Source organism: Phyllobates terribilis, unplaced genomic scaffold (assembly GCF_046119375.1).
Source record: "Phyllobates terribilis strain yellow unplaced genomic scaffold, ASM4611937v1 Scaffold_3__8_contigs__length_932513732, whole genome shotgun sequence".
NCBI classification, from domain to species: domain Eukaryota; kingdom Metazoa; phylum Chordata; class Amphibia; order Anura; family Dendrobatidae; genus Phyllobates; species Phyllobates terribilis.
In genome coordinates, this window is record NW_027362763.1 from 758,059,863 (window position 1) to 758,078,439 (window position 18,577).

The following is an 18,577-nucleotide window of genomic DNA, read 5'->3' on the forward strand; positions in this document are numbered from 1 at the left end:
CAACTTATCACAATCATCCAGTATTTCCAAACCAGGGTGCTGCTGAAACCTCCGGGGTTCCCACAACACGACACTTAAAAATAGTGATGCGCAGGCTCTTGGTGGGAAGGTGCTTATTTATTCACTTGCCTCTGAATGTTTAAAACATGGATACAATTGAATAAGGCGGCGGCGCTGCAGGTAGCCATTCTTAGCTTTTGCCTAGCCCCACATGATGTCTCTAAGATGATGGCAACGCAATGATGTCATTGTACCACCAGTGTCATTTAGAAGGAGAGCAGCCAGAACACAGGACCACTCGGGGGCATCCGATGTGAGGAAAGTGGGATTAATACGGGTTGCATAATGTATATTTTTGTAAGTATTCATGGGGCTCAGTGTGCATTTTTATTTATATATTCAGGGGGCAAACTGTATATTTTTAAAAGAATTCAGGGGGCTCAGAGTATATATTTTTTACATGGTCAGAGGGCACCAGCTCCCTTTAGCTATAAAGTAAAAGAAACCGGAGGAAAATTATATTTCTGTTGTAATTTATGCCAAAGTTTGGCGCGTTCTACTGTTTAATTGCGTGGCTAATATTATGATATGGTGCTAATATTAATCAATTTTGATATGCTAAATAGTTTTGGTATCCAAGGCGACGCATCATATGAGCTCCTGTCAGGAAGCACCATGTCACTATTATAACCAGCCAATCATTGTAGTGGAGACATCTATGAAGGGGTGTATCACGCTATCAATCATGTCGCGCCATGTCACGATGACATCACTGATGACGATCAAATAGCTGATTGGTGCACGAATGTCGACACTGGTTCTGATTGGTAGCTGGCAAGCATGGTAACGCTGAAGCTGACACTCCAAGGAAAAGTGAACCTATGATAGCCTTTCTTATAACACATAAGGTGTTTTGTTTGCTGGTAAAAGCTATTCTCGCTTGTGGTTGGCTGAGATTTACCTAACTCACTTCCTGCAATAAGATGCATGTAATCGCATTGGCTCTTATATGCAGCACAAAGCCTATATATATATGAGGCTTTTTTGGCCGGCCGCCATTCTTGCTATAGTCCCATCCCCTGATGATGCCACATTGGTGGCGAAACATGTTGGGGAGACGTGCTTCAGTAAAAACTGTCCTATCGACCTTATAATGTTGACACCCCGGGGTGTCACTTAGTGATATTTTGGCAATCGCCTCTACACTATTTTAGAATCGCTTAGGCAATAAAGGGACAGAATGTTTCGTGTTTAGTATTACCCCACTATTTTAATTCATAATAAAAGTTAAGTTTTAGGATTTGTTAGTAAGGATTCTTGATGGGTTATCCCACATAGTAAATACTGGTAATTATTTTATATAACCCTCCCAAGTCCTTGCAAGATCTCCACAATTTGCATTAAAAATTATATAAAAAATATACGGTATATATATTCTGAGATAGTACTTCACAATACTAAGAGTTACATTAAATTCTGCAAAGATAAAAATACTCTGGGATGCAAAGTGCATCTTTTTGCTCAGCTAGTTATGTAATCATGCTCTGCGGTGTTATAGTGTAGATGAGAGAAAAAAGAATCTGCAATCAATCAACAAGATACAGAAGACTTTTCAAAGTAATCAGAGTATTCAGTTACTGGTGCATAAATCTCATCCTGGACATGTTTATATCATGTTACATTCAGAGAGAATAAACATATGCTGTATATCACTGCACAGCTCCAGAAAAGGTGAACATACTATATTATCTCATGCATATATATTATATACATATATTTGTTATATATATGTACATTCATGCACATGTACAGAGATTGCTCCATCGCCATAATTATGTGATAGATGAGGGTCACCATTTGCTTTTGAGATAGGTGCAGGTCCTAGCGGTGAGACACGTATCTACAGACAATTATGGCATTCAGTTTCTTATGAAAATGCCATAAATGAGATGACCCTTTAAATGGATTCTGTAAGCTTTATGCATTTCTACCATGATTTTAAAATCACTGTATACTAGAAATTTATACTATTTTGCCAACATATTTTTTGTATCAATTCATATTTTTTCAACATCTCTGCTTGCTGTCATTTAGTAGGAACCTTCACTGTATAATACAGGAGGATGAGAACGAGTGGTCATGTGATGACCTCCGGAGCAGTGCGCCCATGTGTCCACCGCATGCTCAACACTGATTTTTATCTGCTAGATGAAAACAATAAAGATTTCTACTAGAGGTCAGAAACCGAGATCTTGAAAACCTAAAGGAATTGGTTCAAAATGGCTGGTTGAAAATTTACCTCAGGAGCTCTAGTTACAAGTGAAAACAGATCCTTATTGTGATATTAGTTACTGGCATGGCTGATCTGGGTCTGCTTAGACCCGTCAGGTCCACCACCGCTGGGCTGCATCCGGCGATCAGATGATTGCAGAATCAAATAGAGGCAATAGCTTCTTCTATTCACTGCGATGTTCTAATTGAGCGCTTGGACAGTATATATCCACTGAGTTTTTGAAGCAAAAGACTCTTCAGATAATTGCTGCCGTGTTTATTCAGAAGCGTATTCTTTGTCGACATTTTTGTCATCATTGCCGACATCTTTTTTTTTCTCTTAAAAATAAAATAGTGCCAGAAGAATTGACTGGCCACTTCTTTTAGCAGATTCACAGCTTTTGAAGCCTGGTGGAATCAGTCTGAGAGAGATGTCATGTGAACAAACTCTAAGCCTTTGCTATCTCATCACCGAGGGCCACATCAGCATTATGGTTGACTTCAAAGGGCCGCTTGTAATTGTAAGGACTCATGCAGACGTCTGTGCAATATGGTACAAGCATAGATTACAATGCATGGACAAGCCAGGGGCTAGAAGACAGCTGTCCCTGGGTAGTAGGGATAAAAGAGCTGTGCCAGAACTGAGAGTCCAAAATGGAACTACATAAAAGTGCTAGCTAACTGCGTTCACTGTTTGTGCTGGCTGACTGCACCCACTGTTTGTGCCGGCTGACTGAGCTCACTTGGTTTCAAAGATGGCATCCACTCCTTGTGCTTGCGCCTCCCCCTCTTCTAAGCGCTGGCTTTGTAGCTGTAGATTGCAGCCAGTACTTAGCAGAGGGGGCGGCACCACACAAGGGGCTGGTGCCATCTTAGATTTTAAGCTCCGGCGCACACGTCTACACTGCTCTGACCAGCTCTACGTACAGGGAAAGTGGAGAGGCGATCTTTCTGTGTCTTGACCTTGCGGGCCACATAAGATGAAGTGGCAGGCTGGATTCGGCCCGTGGGCATTGAGTTTGACACTGACACTTTAGGATCCCCAGTAAAGAAAATATCACATCTCAGCTTACAAGTCATGTTCATACTCTAAGTCATTGGCCAGTATTTAGGCTATAACTTATGGAGTCTTGTGTTTTTTTGCCATCTTTGACCTCCCCCATAAATCTAAGGCAATACCACACATCTGTTACTTGTAGATTTATTGTGGACTTACTGCAGCATTTCAGCAACCGAATGAGAAGCATGTTTCTTTATCGCTCGGTAAACATATGCTGCGTGTGGATGGTATTTTTGAAATCTCATCCATATAAATACAGTAATTTGTAATGTGAAAACTCCTACTCTACGTATCTAAAAATGAAAATCCCTATTCTTTATCGTCGTCTTACATGAAAAACATCACAAACGTATGTAAAATAGCAGACGCATATTGGACAATACATATCCTTGCTCTTAGCGCGCTATGAGCAAGGACGTGCGTTGTGCACTGGAAAATGGACTAAATTAGTGAATTTTTTTTTTTGCAACATTTCACTAAATTTGAAAAGTGAGTGATTTAGTTTTAGCTGAATTTATTACCCATTGCCTATTGATAACCAATTGTTTACATCAGGTTTTTATGTTAAATGTAACTTTTAAAAATGTTAGAGTTTTTTTTTACATATCACCATCCACGCATTCATCTATCCTTGCACCTTCCAATCTGGCCTTTAGTTCTAAGATTAGACTCTTGCTTCTTGTTCTTCGCATCACATGGACTTTAGCAGCCATAGACTAACTCAGACCCTATTTTTTGTATACAAATTTCATCTGGTCATGCTGTAATCTGGGCATATGTCATTGCGCATGCAGGGGAAGAATGTGAGCGGTGGCCATCACCTATTGTCAGTCCATGATCCTGTTTTACCTACTTTGTATAGAAGTGTTACATTTCATTGTTACTATCTGTAATGATAATGAGAGTGATGAAAAGGCTTCTATACAAAACAGAAAGTGTGAGTCTAACATGAAGCCTAGTGGTCAATGTCAAAAAGACAAATTTTCAGTTTTTTTCTTTTATAAACAATGTATGCAAAATGTAATAAAAAAAACTTAACATAGGAACCTGATTTAAACACTAAGTAATTTTTTTTTACTTTAGTAAAATTATGGTGCAAATCTACCTCTCTTAATACCAGTAGTAAAATAAATAAAAGGGTTTTTTTTGCCTATTGGAGACTTTGAAATCCCCCAAATTAAGAGGGCTGAGCATTTCAATAAACTTGGTGCAAATATCGTCAATGACCCTCTACACTTTGACTGCTACAAATAATAGTTCAGTTATTAGTAAATGTGGGCTAATGGTGGTTTCCTTAGGTCAACCAGGTTTAAATGAAAATTAGTTACTAACACAACAATTCACAAAATACACAGAATAGTGGATAGTGTAAATTTTGCAACTTTAGAAGCAAAAAAATTGTGTGAAATAGACCCCAATGTGTAAATAAACTCTAAAGCATTTGCAGCAAATGTTTCTACGTCATGAAAAGACTTGGCCTACCTCGTCCCGATTCTTCTTCAACCATTCTTTGGCGGTAGTCAGGGCTATGATAGCTGCTGGCTCATTTGGAAATCCTATGATTGAAAAAAGACAAAAAAAAAAAAATTAAGAGAAGAATAAATATTGAGATTTGTAGGGAAAATCTTCAGAGCTGCTGAGCTGTATGTGAGCGTTATGCCTAATAAAGCATGTATAATTCGATGTTAAACCTGAAATACATCTTTTTCTAGCAGCCTCGGACGTTTGTCCTACTTTAGTCTTTGCTGTAAATACTCCTTGAAGGATAAAAGTTTAATGCATGAAAGCCAATTTTCCCTCATTTATTTATTTAGGTCACCTACAGTATATGAGCTCCAAGAAAGGGAGTGGCTGAAACAGCAGCAGATGTTACAGGAGGGGATGTCCATATTTCATACTGGAAATGGCTAAAACTTTTATGGCTGCATTAATTACACTGAAATGATCCCCTGCAATTCTTCAAACTGTCGCCATCGTTCTTGTCTGGATGGTTACAAGGAATAACCTTCCAATGATTCTGGCAAGACTTGTAGACTGTTACCATTAATGATAATTATTTTAAACAAACATCTTAAAAGTGAAGTGTGATTACATCCCCAGCTGAATACTTAATAACCTTGTATGGTCTGTGCAACTTTCTAGAAAAAATGGTGGAATCAGAACTGAATTAATGGGGTTTTCTTTAAAATATTTTCTATTTTTAGGATACCGTATATACTCGAGTATAAGTCGAGGCACCTAATTTTACCACAAAAAAGTGGGAAAATTTATTGACTCGAGTATAAGCCTAGGGTGGGAAATGCATACAGAAAAATGGACCCCATATAATGCTCCATACAGAATAATGGACCCCATATAATGCTCCATATATAATGGGCCCCACATAATGCTCCATATATAATTAATGGGCCCCACATAAGGGTCCATATATAATTAATGGGCACCACATATAATTGCTCCATATATTACTCCATTGATTAAGAGAAAAAAAAAAAAATACTCACCTCTCCTCTCTGCCGCTGCTCTGCTCCGGACTCCTCAGCATCACCACCTTTTTGCTCTCTGCACTGTGACCCTCAGAGCAGAGAACGCGCTATAGTGACATCACCGCGCCCTCTGCCCTGACACGTCACAGTGTCAGAAGACAAGGAGGACGCCGGAGCTGTGGAAGAACGGGGAGAGGTGCCCCCCGCTTGCTCAGGGGCCCGACACTTGCTCGGGTGCGGACGCCTGCCCTGAGTGGGACCCTTACTCGAGTATAAGTCGAGGGGGGCTTTTTCAGCATAAAAAATGTGCTGAAACAGTCGGCTTATACACGAGTATCTACAGTAGGTCATCAGTACAGGTCCAAACCTTAGCAGAACTGCTGATCATCTGCTTGAAGGGGCACCATATCCTTATAACGCTCTACTAATCTAAATTCCATGCCCCCAGTACTATACTTACCAGCTGCCATCTTCATCTGTTATTGGCGCCGCTCCGGTCGGTCTTCTGCGGGCTATGACGTGCCGGATCACTCCAGTGTTATCTGGGTGAGACGGAAGTCACTGCTCAATGTAAGTCTATGAGAATTAGAGCAAGGCTCTCATAGACTTATACAGAGAACTTGTGACTATTACCTCTGACTTATGGTCATTCACAAGTTGTGGTCATAAGATGGCAGATTGGGACCGGAGCAATGCCGGGAGCAGCTGAAGACGGTGGCTGGTAAGCGTATTGCTAGGGGCAGGGAACATACATTAGTGGCAACACTCCAATGCTGAAATAAAAAAGGGCTTTAAGTTTTTAATAGACACAACTCTTCATATATTAGTGGCCTTGACTCATATTACAGCTGTGAGGATACAGCTTATAATCGCAATCAGCCAGACAATTATATTTGTTAAGCCAAGAGAAATACACTATAATCTTTATGGTGACTTGTGAATTTATGTATATTTCTGTGGCTGGTCAAGAAGGACAGACCAGTATTTGTATAAAACTGAATGTTGACTTGTCTTCGTTTGGAAACAATTATGTTTATTTACAAGAGCCCATGCAGTACCAACTATGTAACTTGATTAGTTCAAACAATGAGACCTGAGCCCTTTGAGTAATGCCCACCCTAACCCTTGATCTGTGGATGTGTACTTAAAAAGGAGATATTCTTCTGTAGCAGTAATATTTGAAACAGAGAGACCTTACAAGGAGAATCAAAGATCAGACTCTCCAGAGACCATTAGCTTGGAAGCATGGCTTTAAGCAAAGAGACACAGATTTGGATTCTACATGATTTCAGTCTAAAGGTATATGGCCCTGACTGGAAAGATACGGATCTGCTCCATTGACCATCAGAGAGCCCATGGATACATTTAGGGAGACCAGGTTGGGACGATGAAGTCACCTGGCCCCATGGATATGTTGTTTGGGGTTGCCAGGTGGGATTCTTCGGTCGCCTGGAACCCATGGAGACATTCAAAGAAGCCAGATTGGGACAAGCTGGCTATCTAGCCCCATGGAAAATCTCGGAGAGACCAGGGTGGGACCCTCGGGTCTCCTGACCTTGTACCTCGATGGACTGCTAGCTTCCTAAGCTTGCAGCTACCTTCTCTCTGTAGGGGCCCACCATAAGCGAGGAGCCACTGGTTGAGGTAGTTGGCCCTGGAAGTCCCAAAGTCACAGTTGTTCTATCCCAGGCGGGCCAGTGGAAGGGTGAGACTGTGTAATGTTGTACTATTTTGGGCATTTGCTGTGACTGTTCAATGTGTTTATTGTCCACTTTGTGGTTCAATAAAGTATTGCCACACTGTTTTACCCTTACCCTGTGTTGTCTGAGTAGTATTACGCCCACCGAAGACCCCATGTCTTCACAGTCCTACTCAAGGAAACGGGCCCGAGCTACAATATTAAGCATAGGTGTTAACAAAGGCTGTACTGCACGAAGCAGTGGCCCATAAAAACAGCTGTTCTATGTCGCTCACCAATCACCGATCTGTCTGAAAGCCCTAAAATCTACAAGACATCTTGGCAAATGATTGGTCAACCCAAAGCTAGAGATGAGAGAACTGATTTATATGACTCTGGTCCAGTGGCCAGATCAGTAGTCCATGGCCGTCCAATGGGACCCTTGTGAACTGTCTCTTACCTGCCAGAACCCCCAATGCCTCTTCTGATTTGTTGATAAGGAAAAGCATGGCACTTCTGGTCAATAGGTCCCAAAGAAGGATCCTATTCCGTGACACCGTAGATTTATCTTCTGATTTGTTACCCTACTGCATCGCTATCATGATGCACGCATAATGTTAAGCCAGGCTTCCTAATCAGAAGAGGTACCGGTGATGCTGGCAGGTAGCAGGTGGTATGTAGGGCTCCATTACAAACAGTTCTGGTTCAAGTCAAGAGAGAACTGGAAAGACACAAAGCGCAAAAATAGGGTCTTATCTGGGTAATAATATTGAGAAACTAACTTGTTAGTGCTCACCTGGTCGGGTTGTGTGCACATAACCACTAATAAAGCTTAGGCGACTGCAGACCCAAGAGGAGATGAAAATGCCGGTAATGGAAAAATGTGGCGCCCCTGAGGGTTCGGTCGCCACAGAGGTGTTGCATCTCAGCCAGAGGTGTGGTATCTCACTCTCAGGTAAGGAAGGATTACAGCTCAGGACCCTAACACCTGCATTCATTACACTACACTTCAGAGGGCAGGGCGAGATTGCTCCTACGGGAGAGCACAGTCCCTGGTCCCTGGCTGGAGTGTGGGGGGCCTAGTAAAGGGGAACCATGTAGTGGGTGTGGGTGGAGGACGTAGTTAAGGGGAGCACATAGAAGAAAGATACAAGTAGAGACACCATCTTAGATCAGTGTGTCTAGTCGGAGGAGGAAAGTAACAGGAGCAGAGGCTCTGTAGGAGCTCTGCTCCAGAGGCAGGCCTGGACAGTGAGGCCCAAGTCTGAGAGGAGAAGGAGAGAAGAGAGGAGAGGGAGCGGAGAGGCTCCAGGAACAGAAGAAGGGACCCTAGGGGTACGGGCCGTGCAGAAGGCCACCCGTACGCCCGCATCCACGGGGAGGTGGAGGGGTCAGGCTGCATACAGGGTACCAGATCCCTCAACTAGCAAAAGATTGTACATCTTAACTAGAAACCGGAGGCTGCAGTATTTCATGTCCTGTAGCCAACATTCCATACCAGTCTCACCAGGAAGGTAGCTATATAGGACCCAGGGGACGGAACAGACGTCACCCGCCAAGGCCCACAGATACTGGACTGGGACACTTGGTATGAGGTTCAGGGAGACAGCCAGAGAGAAGACACAGAAGGGGGTCCTGCTAAGTACTCCGGAGATACCTGAGGGTGGACTGAACCCCTCACTGAGTAAACGCAGCACAGCACGGGAAGTTACTTTGACATCTGTAACTTGGACTGAAAGAACCGTGAGTAAAGACCCAGAGGACTGCACCACCTTGTCTCTGTGTTTCTTGCTGCGCCATCACTCCCTGCACTACAACGTCCAGCACAACCTACAACAACATCTACACTGCCCTGGAGCTAAGCTCTACCTGTGGAGAGCCACACCTGCTTTGCTGCACTAACATCAGCTCCAGAGGACCTGCTCCACAGCAGCGGCTCCCTTTAGCTGCATTCCACAGGTGGCATCACGAACTCTATAAAAAACTCTATAAATCCCCTATACATAATCCCTTTTATTGACCGCCCTGGGTCACGGACCTGGTCACCGCCACTGTGACATTTCCCCCAGCATCCACCGGCCCAGCACCGGGTACCCCACGGCCCAGGGGGCGCGTCAGAAACAAATGGGTTAATTCTGCGCTGCCATGTAGGAAGGATGAGGGATGCCAATCGGAGTGTAAGTGGTTTATTCAATCAACGCATTTCGAAGTATACATACTTCTTCCTCGTGGTTGTCCTGAGGAAGAAGTATGTATACTTCGAAACGCGTTGACTAAATGAACCACTTACACTCCAATTGGCATCCCTCATCCTTCCTACATGGCAGCGCAGAATTAACCCATTTGCTTCTCCATTACTGGCAAAAAGTTCTGGTTGGGATTAATGGACCTGTGGTTTGAGAAATCTCCAAGTCCCAGATTCAATATTTCTTGCCAAGACCTAGTTTTGCAAAACACAGCCTGCAGTACTACTGCCCTGTGGAGCAATACTTAAATGGCCTATAATGCTTGTACGAAGTAATGAGAAATAACAAGATAAGAGACATTATAAATACTTAATGCTTTTGGGTCACTTTCTACTCACAAGCAAATAATAACATAATAAAAGTGACACCTGAAGAAAAATACTATGTATAATGCATTAAACAGATAGCAGAAGCGTAAATTAGAGAATAAAGCCATAGCAAGATAATATCTAATAACAGCTGCCAGGCTTTTATTAAGAGACAAATAAAAGCCTATAGCAATGTTTATTCTGAAGGATTGTTACTGAACAGCTGTCATGCTAACAGAATGAAATCATTTTGTGGTGTCAGCAATAGATGAGCTAGATCTTTATGAAGTTAAGTCAGCAGTTCATTTAACATTCAGAGAACTGGGTGTCTGTTTTACCAGTAGAACAAGCTTTTTATGCCACCAGGCAAAGTTTGTCCGTCAATATTTTAAAATAAATCCAATTTAACCCCCCCTATTCACACTAGCGTAAGCTTTAGCATATCCCCCCCCCAACACACACCTGCCAGGTTAACCATCCAGTGGTTGTCCTACTTTAGATTTATGTGCCATATTCTTTGTGTGCCATATTCAGTGAACACGTAGGTGTGCATAGACGAGACAAGTAGTTGCACACCAAATTCCAGTGATAAAGTCACTTGTATAACTGTGAGAGGTCTCCTTTTATAATTACTGCTCCCTTGGTGGCAAGTGGTCTTAATGCGGTTTAACTCTAGGAAATTACTACTTTCAAACAAACAGGGGAGGCCTTAACTGTTAAAACAGAATTCCCTTTACTGAAGAAACTGAACAGGAACAGGCAAAGTTGATAGCAGGTACAGATTTTACTAGACTATACAACTTCCGTCTCTTACAGAAGTAACGGCTTATTGGTTTCTGGTGGCGATATGTAGCTTAAAGTGGGCAAACATTTAAGGGCACCTTTCCATCTACTTTTTTTCTCCTCTACTTCTACAACACCTCCTCTTTGATTGACAGCTTTGGCTTTATAGAGCCAAAGAAGGGCAGAGATAGATGAAAAACAAGTAGGTGGGAAGATGCACTTGTGCTGACAGGCTCCATTTAATGATATAATTTCCGTTACACAGAGAATCACTCTTAATATACCCATCTTCCACCAGATAAGAAAAATACAAGTATTGTTCCAGCAGCTTCTCCCGGTGTCCCTGCTAGGCAAGTCTTTTTAATCTTAAACTAATCTTCCTCAGCCAAGCAAATACCAGTACTTACTTCATATTGTACAGGCCAACTCTTCTCAAACCCAGTTGGCTTCCAGACTCCACTACCTGCTGATTACCTTCCAGTTTGCAACTAGTAACTTTCTTATTTGTCAATTTCTTCTCTTTGTCCTCTACGGGGCACTCAGGCGTCTCCATTGTTACCTTCTACCACTTGCTCTGCACTAACAATTTCTGCCACCACCTGAGTACATTTTTCTGTGCTCTCTCTCGGCTCCAGCAATTTTTATCGAGTAACTTGCCATCACTGATCCAGACACCATAAATACTGTATCTAAACACAGGGGTCCATTTACAATAAAAAAAAAAAACATCTCTCTTCTAAAACCTTTTGCTTAACCAACTAATGAGGTTAAAGGGAAACGGTCATGTAAAAAAAAATGCTATTAACCTGCAGTTATTGGGCTAATCTGCAGGTTATTAGGGTTCTAAAACTGTGCAGCCACTGTCCTGGAAGCCCGGCTGTCATGAGAAAATTAACTTTATTCCTCCTGGCAGCCTTGGGCTTTCAGTTGTAGAGGCACAACGAGCGTGGCTTCAGTCACTGCTCAGTGCATAGTGAGCTGAGGCTGTAACCACGCCCTCGGCATTGACAGACAGCTGGATCAGCACTGGAACAATGTTGAGCCGGCTGTCAATCGGTGCAGAGGCCGACTGACCCTTAAATCTGCAGGTTAATAGCATTTTTTGACATGACAGGTTCCCTTTAACTCCCTTTTCCATGTAGTTTTTGGACAAAGTCCAGTTGTGCTAGAATCACCTTCCACCTTCTTACAGATATACATTAAGTGGCTAAAGTGGAACAACCATTTTAAGGGGTTTTCAGGACAGTTATATAACTTGGCAGGGAGTCAAGGTCTCACAATGATCTTGAATAAGAGAAACAGAAGAGAAAGCAGTTACTTAAGGCAATCATACAGTATATCAGTATAAACGCAGTAATGCAGCCATATGAGATGTAGAGGTAGAAGTTGTGTTTGGATTTGGAGGCTGAGGATAACACCAGAATTATAAATGATGCACAATGGATGGGGATCTGTTACAGATCTTACTTTGAAGTCTTGGACAATCAAGCTACACCTTTGCATATAAGTAAGGTATTTTTACATTTTCAATGCACTTTTTTTACCCCAACTCCAAAAAAGAGGACAAATAGTACTCAGCTATATATGTCATTAAATAACATGTTAGATATGGAGAATAGGTGTTTGAATGACCAAAAAAGAAAGGTTCCACACTTAGTTTGATGCAGGTAGATTTATTACGCGTTTCAGGCTCGAATCGAGCACTTTTTCAAATATAACTACAGGATCTTCCATTCCACTATCCATTGTGTGCAGAAGAAAGGGATATTCTACCTGCTGGCGGACTGCAGCTGACACTAACAAAGGCTTTTATTGTAGTTGTGACATTCACAAATCCAATAAGTGAGCAATTTCTCACAACCCCCTACCCCACCCACCCCACTTACAATACCATATTTCTCCATGGGCGCTTGTCTCTCGCTCACTTTCCTTCTATTGAAACACACATAATTTAGTAAAAAAAAAAGTTTTTACTTTCAAAACAGCTAGAAAGTCATCATGACCTCAGAAGACCTAATAAAAGTCCTGGATCACAATCTGTAGCCTTCCTTTGCTAAACAGACGAGAATTTAGCGCTGCTCCAAAGCCAACATACACCAAATATCTAACAGAAATCCCAAAACTAGGAAGCTGTGTGTTATGAGACAATCAAGGGGCTCACTGGGTGAGGTGGATCGCCTAAGCCCAAGGTCCTGGAGGGCACATGGGCCACGGGCGTCGGTGCAGCAAGTTGGCGAGCGAGTAGAGGGACTGGAAACTGTAGGTAGACAGGTGGAATACAGGAAAGCACAGGCAGGCTGAGGATGACTGGAAAATGCCAGCAAGCAGGGGACAGCAGGAAACTGCAGGCAAGCAGATGGAGTGCAGGAAACCACCGGCAGGTAGCAGATAATATTCTGGAGTAACGAGATTGTCAGCAACCAAGGAAGCCGCACACAGCCAGGAAGATGTGCTGTAAACCACAGGCGGACACAGGGAAGAGGTCCAGGAGACCCAGGGACAGGTAGCCGACAGAATTCCGGAGTCACTAGAACCCGTGGACAAGTAAGAAGCAGCACTAAAAGAGTCCTGCAGCCAGGATGCTATACGCACACACAAACTGCAAGTCTAGTCGCAGATTCACTACCAAGGCCCCGGTGTGCGTCTTAGAAGTCCTTAAATAGGCTCAGGCAGTTCATCACATGGAAGCCACAGCAGGCCGCCTGCAAAGCCCACATGGAGCACCCGAAAATTCAAAGGACCAAGGCAGATGTAGCATTGCCCAGACCAGGGACAGGTGTGTAACACTGATTCAGCAATTCTACAAGATATGCATCAATGATGCCAATTTTCATTGAAAGTGACCACAATAATATTGTGCTGGTGAGAAAAACATTTGTTCCTCATAACTAAATATTGAAAAAAGGACTATAAAGATAAAAATGAAAACAAAATTAACAATGCTGGATACAAAACTATAAAGATGATCTATGGCCAAATCCAGGTACCGAGTCTATAACTACACATTAAAACTGTGGTTGTTCACCAGATGAGTGAGTCACATAAGAACATACACTCCAGGCTGAAGTTTCCTCAGTTTTATTTAATCTCAGAATCCCAGTCCTGCAAGAAAATAGTGTCCAGGAGTCCTGGATTCCTATCTGATTAATAACAACATCTGCGGAAAGTTTTGATGTTGACCCTACCCACATCACACTACGAAAAAATTGGCCAGTATGAGCAAGTCTGACTTTGGCACCCTAAAAATGTTTGTCCATTTCATCTGGAGATCATCTGGTTTTACTTTATGTACAGGTGCATCTCACTAAATTAGAATATCATCAAAAAGTTAATTTATTTCAGTTCTTCAATAGAAAAAGTGAAACTAATATTAGATAGAGTCATTACAAACAGAATGATCTATTTCAAGTGTTTATTTCTGTTAATGTTGATGAATATGACTTACAGCCAATGAAAAAGTCATTATCTCAGCAAATTAGAATAATTAACAAAAACACATGTAAAGGCTTCCAAAGCATTTAAAAAGGTCCCTTAGTCTGTTTCAGTAGGCTCCACAATCATGGGCAAGACTGTTGACTTGACAGATTTCCAGAAGGCAGTCATTGACACACTAAGTAAATGCAAAGTAAATTTTGCATTTCATTTGGAAATCAAGGTCCCAGAGTCTGGAGGAAGAGTGGAGAGGCCACAATCCAAGCTGCTTGAAGTGTAGTGTGAAGTTTCCACAATCAGTGATGGTTTGGGGAGCCATGTCATCTGCTGGTGTAGGTCCACTGTGTTTTATCAAGTCCAAAGTCAGTGCAGCCGTCTACCAGGACATTTTAGAGCACTTCATGCTTCCCTCTGCCGACAAGCTTTTTGGAGATGGAAATTTCATTCTCCAGCAGTACTTGGCACCTGTCCACACTGCCAAAAGTACCAATGCCTGGTTTAAAAACAACAATATCACTGTGCTTGATTGGCCAGCAAACTTGTCTGACCTTAACCCCATAGAGAATCTATGGGGTATTGTCAAGAGGAAGATGAGACACCAGACCCAACAATGCAGACAAGCTGAAGGCTGCTATAAAAGCAACTTGGGCTTCCGCAACACCTCAGCAGTGCCACAGGCTGATCGCCTCCATGCCACGCCGCATGGATGCAGTAATTGATGCAAAAGGAGCCCCAACCAAGTTATGAGTGCATTTACTTTACATATATTTCAGTAGGCCAACATTTCGGATTTTAAAAACATTTTTCAAGCTGTTGTTATAAAGTATTCTAATTTACTGAGATAATGAATTTTGTGTTTTCATTGGCTGTAAGCCATAATCATCAACATTAACAGAAATAAACGCTTGAAATAGATCACTCTGTTTGTAATGACTCTATATAATATATGAGTTTCACTTTTTGTATTGAAGAACTGAAACAAATTAACTTTTTCATGATATTCTAATTTAGTGAAATGAACTTGTATGTAACGTCTGACCTAAAGAAGACATCTCAAACTTTATTATTCTGGGACACCTATAAAGCAGTAAAATGAAGGACCTTAAGATCGGCCATATTTGATTGGTGGGGGTCCAACTTTGAGCACAATAGGCCATCAAAAATTGATCATTGGTGTCAAAGTTCCAAGATGTTTGGTAACCAGAACAGTGAAGGGGCCACAACACTCTACTAAGCACAAGTCATCTTCACGTCAAGGTTTTTGTGGTTTACTAGAACACAACACAGTATATATTGTTGTGGTTGTTCCTGGCTCTTCTGTGGACTCCAACATAGCATTATATCTAATTAAATTGGGAGAAACATCAGATGAAATGAATAAAATACTTTTTTGAAGTCCATTTTAATTTACGAGTCTACTAGAAAGTTGGGTCAGTAGTTCTCAACAGTTTATGGTGTTTTGAATAGTACATGTAGGCCTTTAGGTAATATGTTCTAGTGACTAATGATGAATAATAAAGTTGGTGTGAATCAATTCACAGACTCACAGTACCTCGCCCACATCAGTAATCTATTGCCACTAGATGGGAGCCCAAAGAACCGCCTTTTACCTCCAAGGTCCGCGGCTCTTCTTTTGATTAGATAGACACATGTGATGTCGGGCCGGCCAATTAGAAAAAGAGCGGTGAATTCCATCGGGTAGCAGGCAGTCGTAGGGTCTTCCATCCAGTATCCAGAGATTACTGACGTGGCCAATAAACCGGGTCTTACAAATTGATTTACAGCAACTTTGGTGCAGAAGGATAATAGATTTTACCTGGCCACCCTACTGTCATTTTTAGAGACAGAGGTTTCTCAGTTATTGAGAACATTGAGTATTATTAACTTAATCTATGCTGATAACCATAATTCAGCTCAGAAGTATCATGTTTTTGGCCACATTTAGAATGTAGAATGGCCTTATAAAGAATCTATCTACTTGACATAATCACATCTGATTCAAGAGAATATATGCTTTAAGCAAAAGACTCGAATTTCTGAAATAGACCCTTCTGAACACCCACATAGTGTTCTTTACAGTCCATAAATTATCTTTATTTTGTACAATCTGTATGTAGGTTGTGGATTCTTGTTTAAAGATTGCAGGCTGTGCTGCTCTCTATAATAACCAATTCACTTGTGAAATTGTAAAAAAGAAGCAAACAGTGACAATAGTAGAAGAAGAAAAGCTTCCAAAACTGGATTGTAAGAAGTTTTTTTGACGATCCTATACATGTTACCAAACAAAATCATCTGCCAAAGACTTTTATAGTATTCTGTGAATGTAACAGTGCAGCATTGTGCACAACATAAATATCAAACAGCTGAATTTGTTAATTTTTAAATAAAATTCAACCATTATGTAGCATCTGCAGAGAGAACAAAAAAGACATCCAGAGTTTCATAGTTTCACTACTTTTAAAGTAAAGAATCATATACAAGTACACGCGGAGTAAAAACTAAAAGAATCTGCATGGGTTTATGTGAACCATAATATTTTTATTGATAGTCAGGTGATAACAAAAAGAATTACAGACTAATAGCCATATATGAACTAGGGGTGCACACCCAAAGTGAAGGTGACAGCCGCAAAGCGCATCGGGTGGACGCCACTCAGGAGTGGGAGTCTGTACTGGAAAGTGAGTATTACTCGCACCTACAGTGAGGAAAAAAAATAATTAGTCAGCCACCAATTGTGCAAGTTCTCCCACTTAAAAAAGATGGGAGAGGCCAGTAATTGACATCATAGGTAGACCTCAACTATGAGAGAAAAAATGAGAAAACAAATCCTGAATATCACATTGTCTGATTTGGAAAGATTTTTTTTTAAATTTTGGTGGAAAATAAGTATTTGGCCAATTACAAACAAGCAAGATTTCTGGCTCTCACAGACCTGTAACTTCTTCTTTAAGAGGCTCCTCTGTCCTCCACTCATTACCTGTAGCATTGGCACCTGTTTGAACTTATTATCAGCATAACAGACACCTGTCTGCAACCTCAAACAGTCACACTCCAAACTCCACTATGGTGAAAACCAAAGAGCTGTTGAAGAACACCAGAAACAAAATTGTAGCCCTGCACCAGGCTGGGAAGAATGAATTTTCAATAGGCAAGCAGTTTGGTGTGAAGAAGTCAACTGTGGGAGCAATAATTAGAAAATGGAAGACATACAAGACCACTGATAATCTCCTTCGATCTGGGGCTCCACACAAGATCTCACCCCAAGGGGTCAAGATGATCTCAACAACGGTGAGGAAAAATCCTAGAAACACACGGGGGGACCTAGTGAATTACCCGCAGAGAGCTTGGACCAACGTTACACAGCCTACCATCAGTAGCACACTACGCCGCCAGGGACTCAGATCCTGCAGTGACAGACGAGTCCCCCTGCTTAAGCCATTACATGTCCGGGCCCATCTGAAGTTTGCTAGAGAGGATTTGGATAATCCAGAAGAGTATTGGGAGAATGTCATATGGTCAGATGAAACCAAAGTAGAACTGTTTGGTAGAAACACAACTCGGCATGTTTGGAGGAGAAAGAATACGGAGTTGCATCCAAAGAATACCATACCTACTGTGAAGCATGGTGGTGGCAACATCATGCTTTGGAGCTGTTTCTCTGCCAAGGGACCAGGACGACTGATCCGTGTACATAAAAGAATGAATAGGGACATATATCATGAGATTTTGAGTGCAAACCTCCTTCCATCAGCAAGGGCATTGAAGATGAAATGTGGCTGGGTCTTTCAGCATGACAATGATCCCAAGCACAGCGCCAGGGCAATGAAGGAGTGGCTTTGTAAGAAGCATTTCAATGTCCTGGAGTGGCCTAGCCAGTCTCCAGATCTAAACCCTATAGAAAACCTTTGGAGGGAGTTGAAAGTCCATGTTGCCAAGCGACAGCCCCAAAACATCACTGCTCTAGAGGAGATCTGCATGGAGGAATGGGCCAACATACCAGCAACAGTGTGTGCCAACCTTGTGAAGAATTACAGAAAATGTTTGATGTTTTTCCTCTGTCATTGCCAACAAAGGATATATAACAAAGTATTGAGATTAACTTTTGTAGGTGACCTTATTATACTTATACCTGATACTCATTTTTCACCAAAATTTGAAAAAAATTTCTTTCCAAATCAGACAATGTGATTTTCAGGATTTGTTTTCTCATTTTGTCTCTCATAGTTGAGGTCTACCTATAATGTGAATTACAGGCCTCTCATCTTTTTAAGTAGGAGAACTTGCACAATTGGTGGCTGACAAAATACCCTCTG

The 18,577-nt window shown here is 41.7% G+C and overlaps 1 protein-coding gene across 3 annotated transcripts in view; it reads right to left on the reverse strand.

Annotated features, from left to right (window-relative positions):
- The window catches only part of MACROD2 (mono-ADP ribosylhydrolase 2), a 2,798,553-nt gene that overhangs the window by 716,818 nt on the left and 2,063,158 nt on the right, over nt 1–18,577 (reverse strand). For all 3 annotated transcript variants that reach the window (XM_073672205.1, XM_073672203.1, XM_073672204.1), the window contains exon 8: nt 4,814–4,887. In XM_073672205.1, coding sequence (XP_073528306.1) covers nt 4,814–4,887 — 74 coding nt within the window. The remainder of the gene's footprint in view (nt 1–4,813; nt 4,888–18,577) is intronic.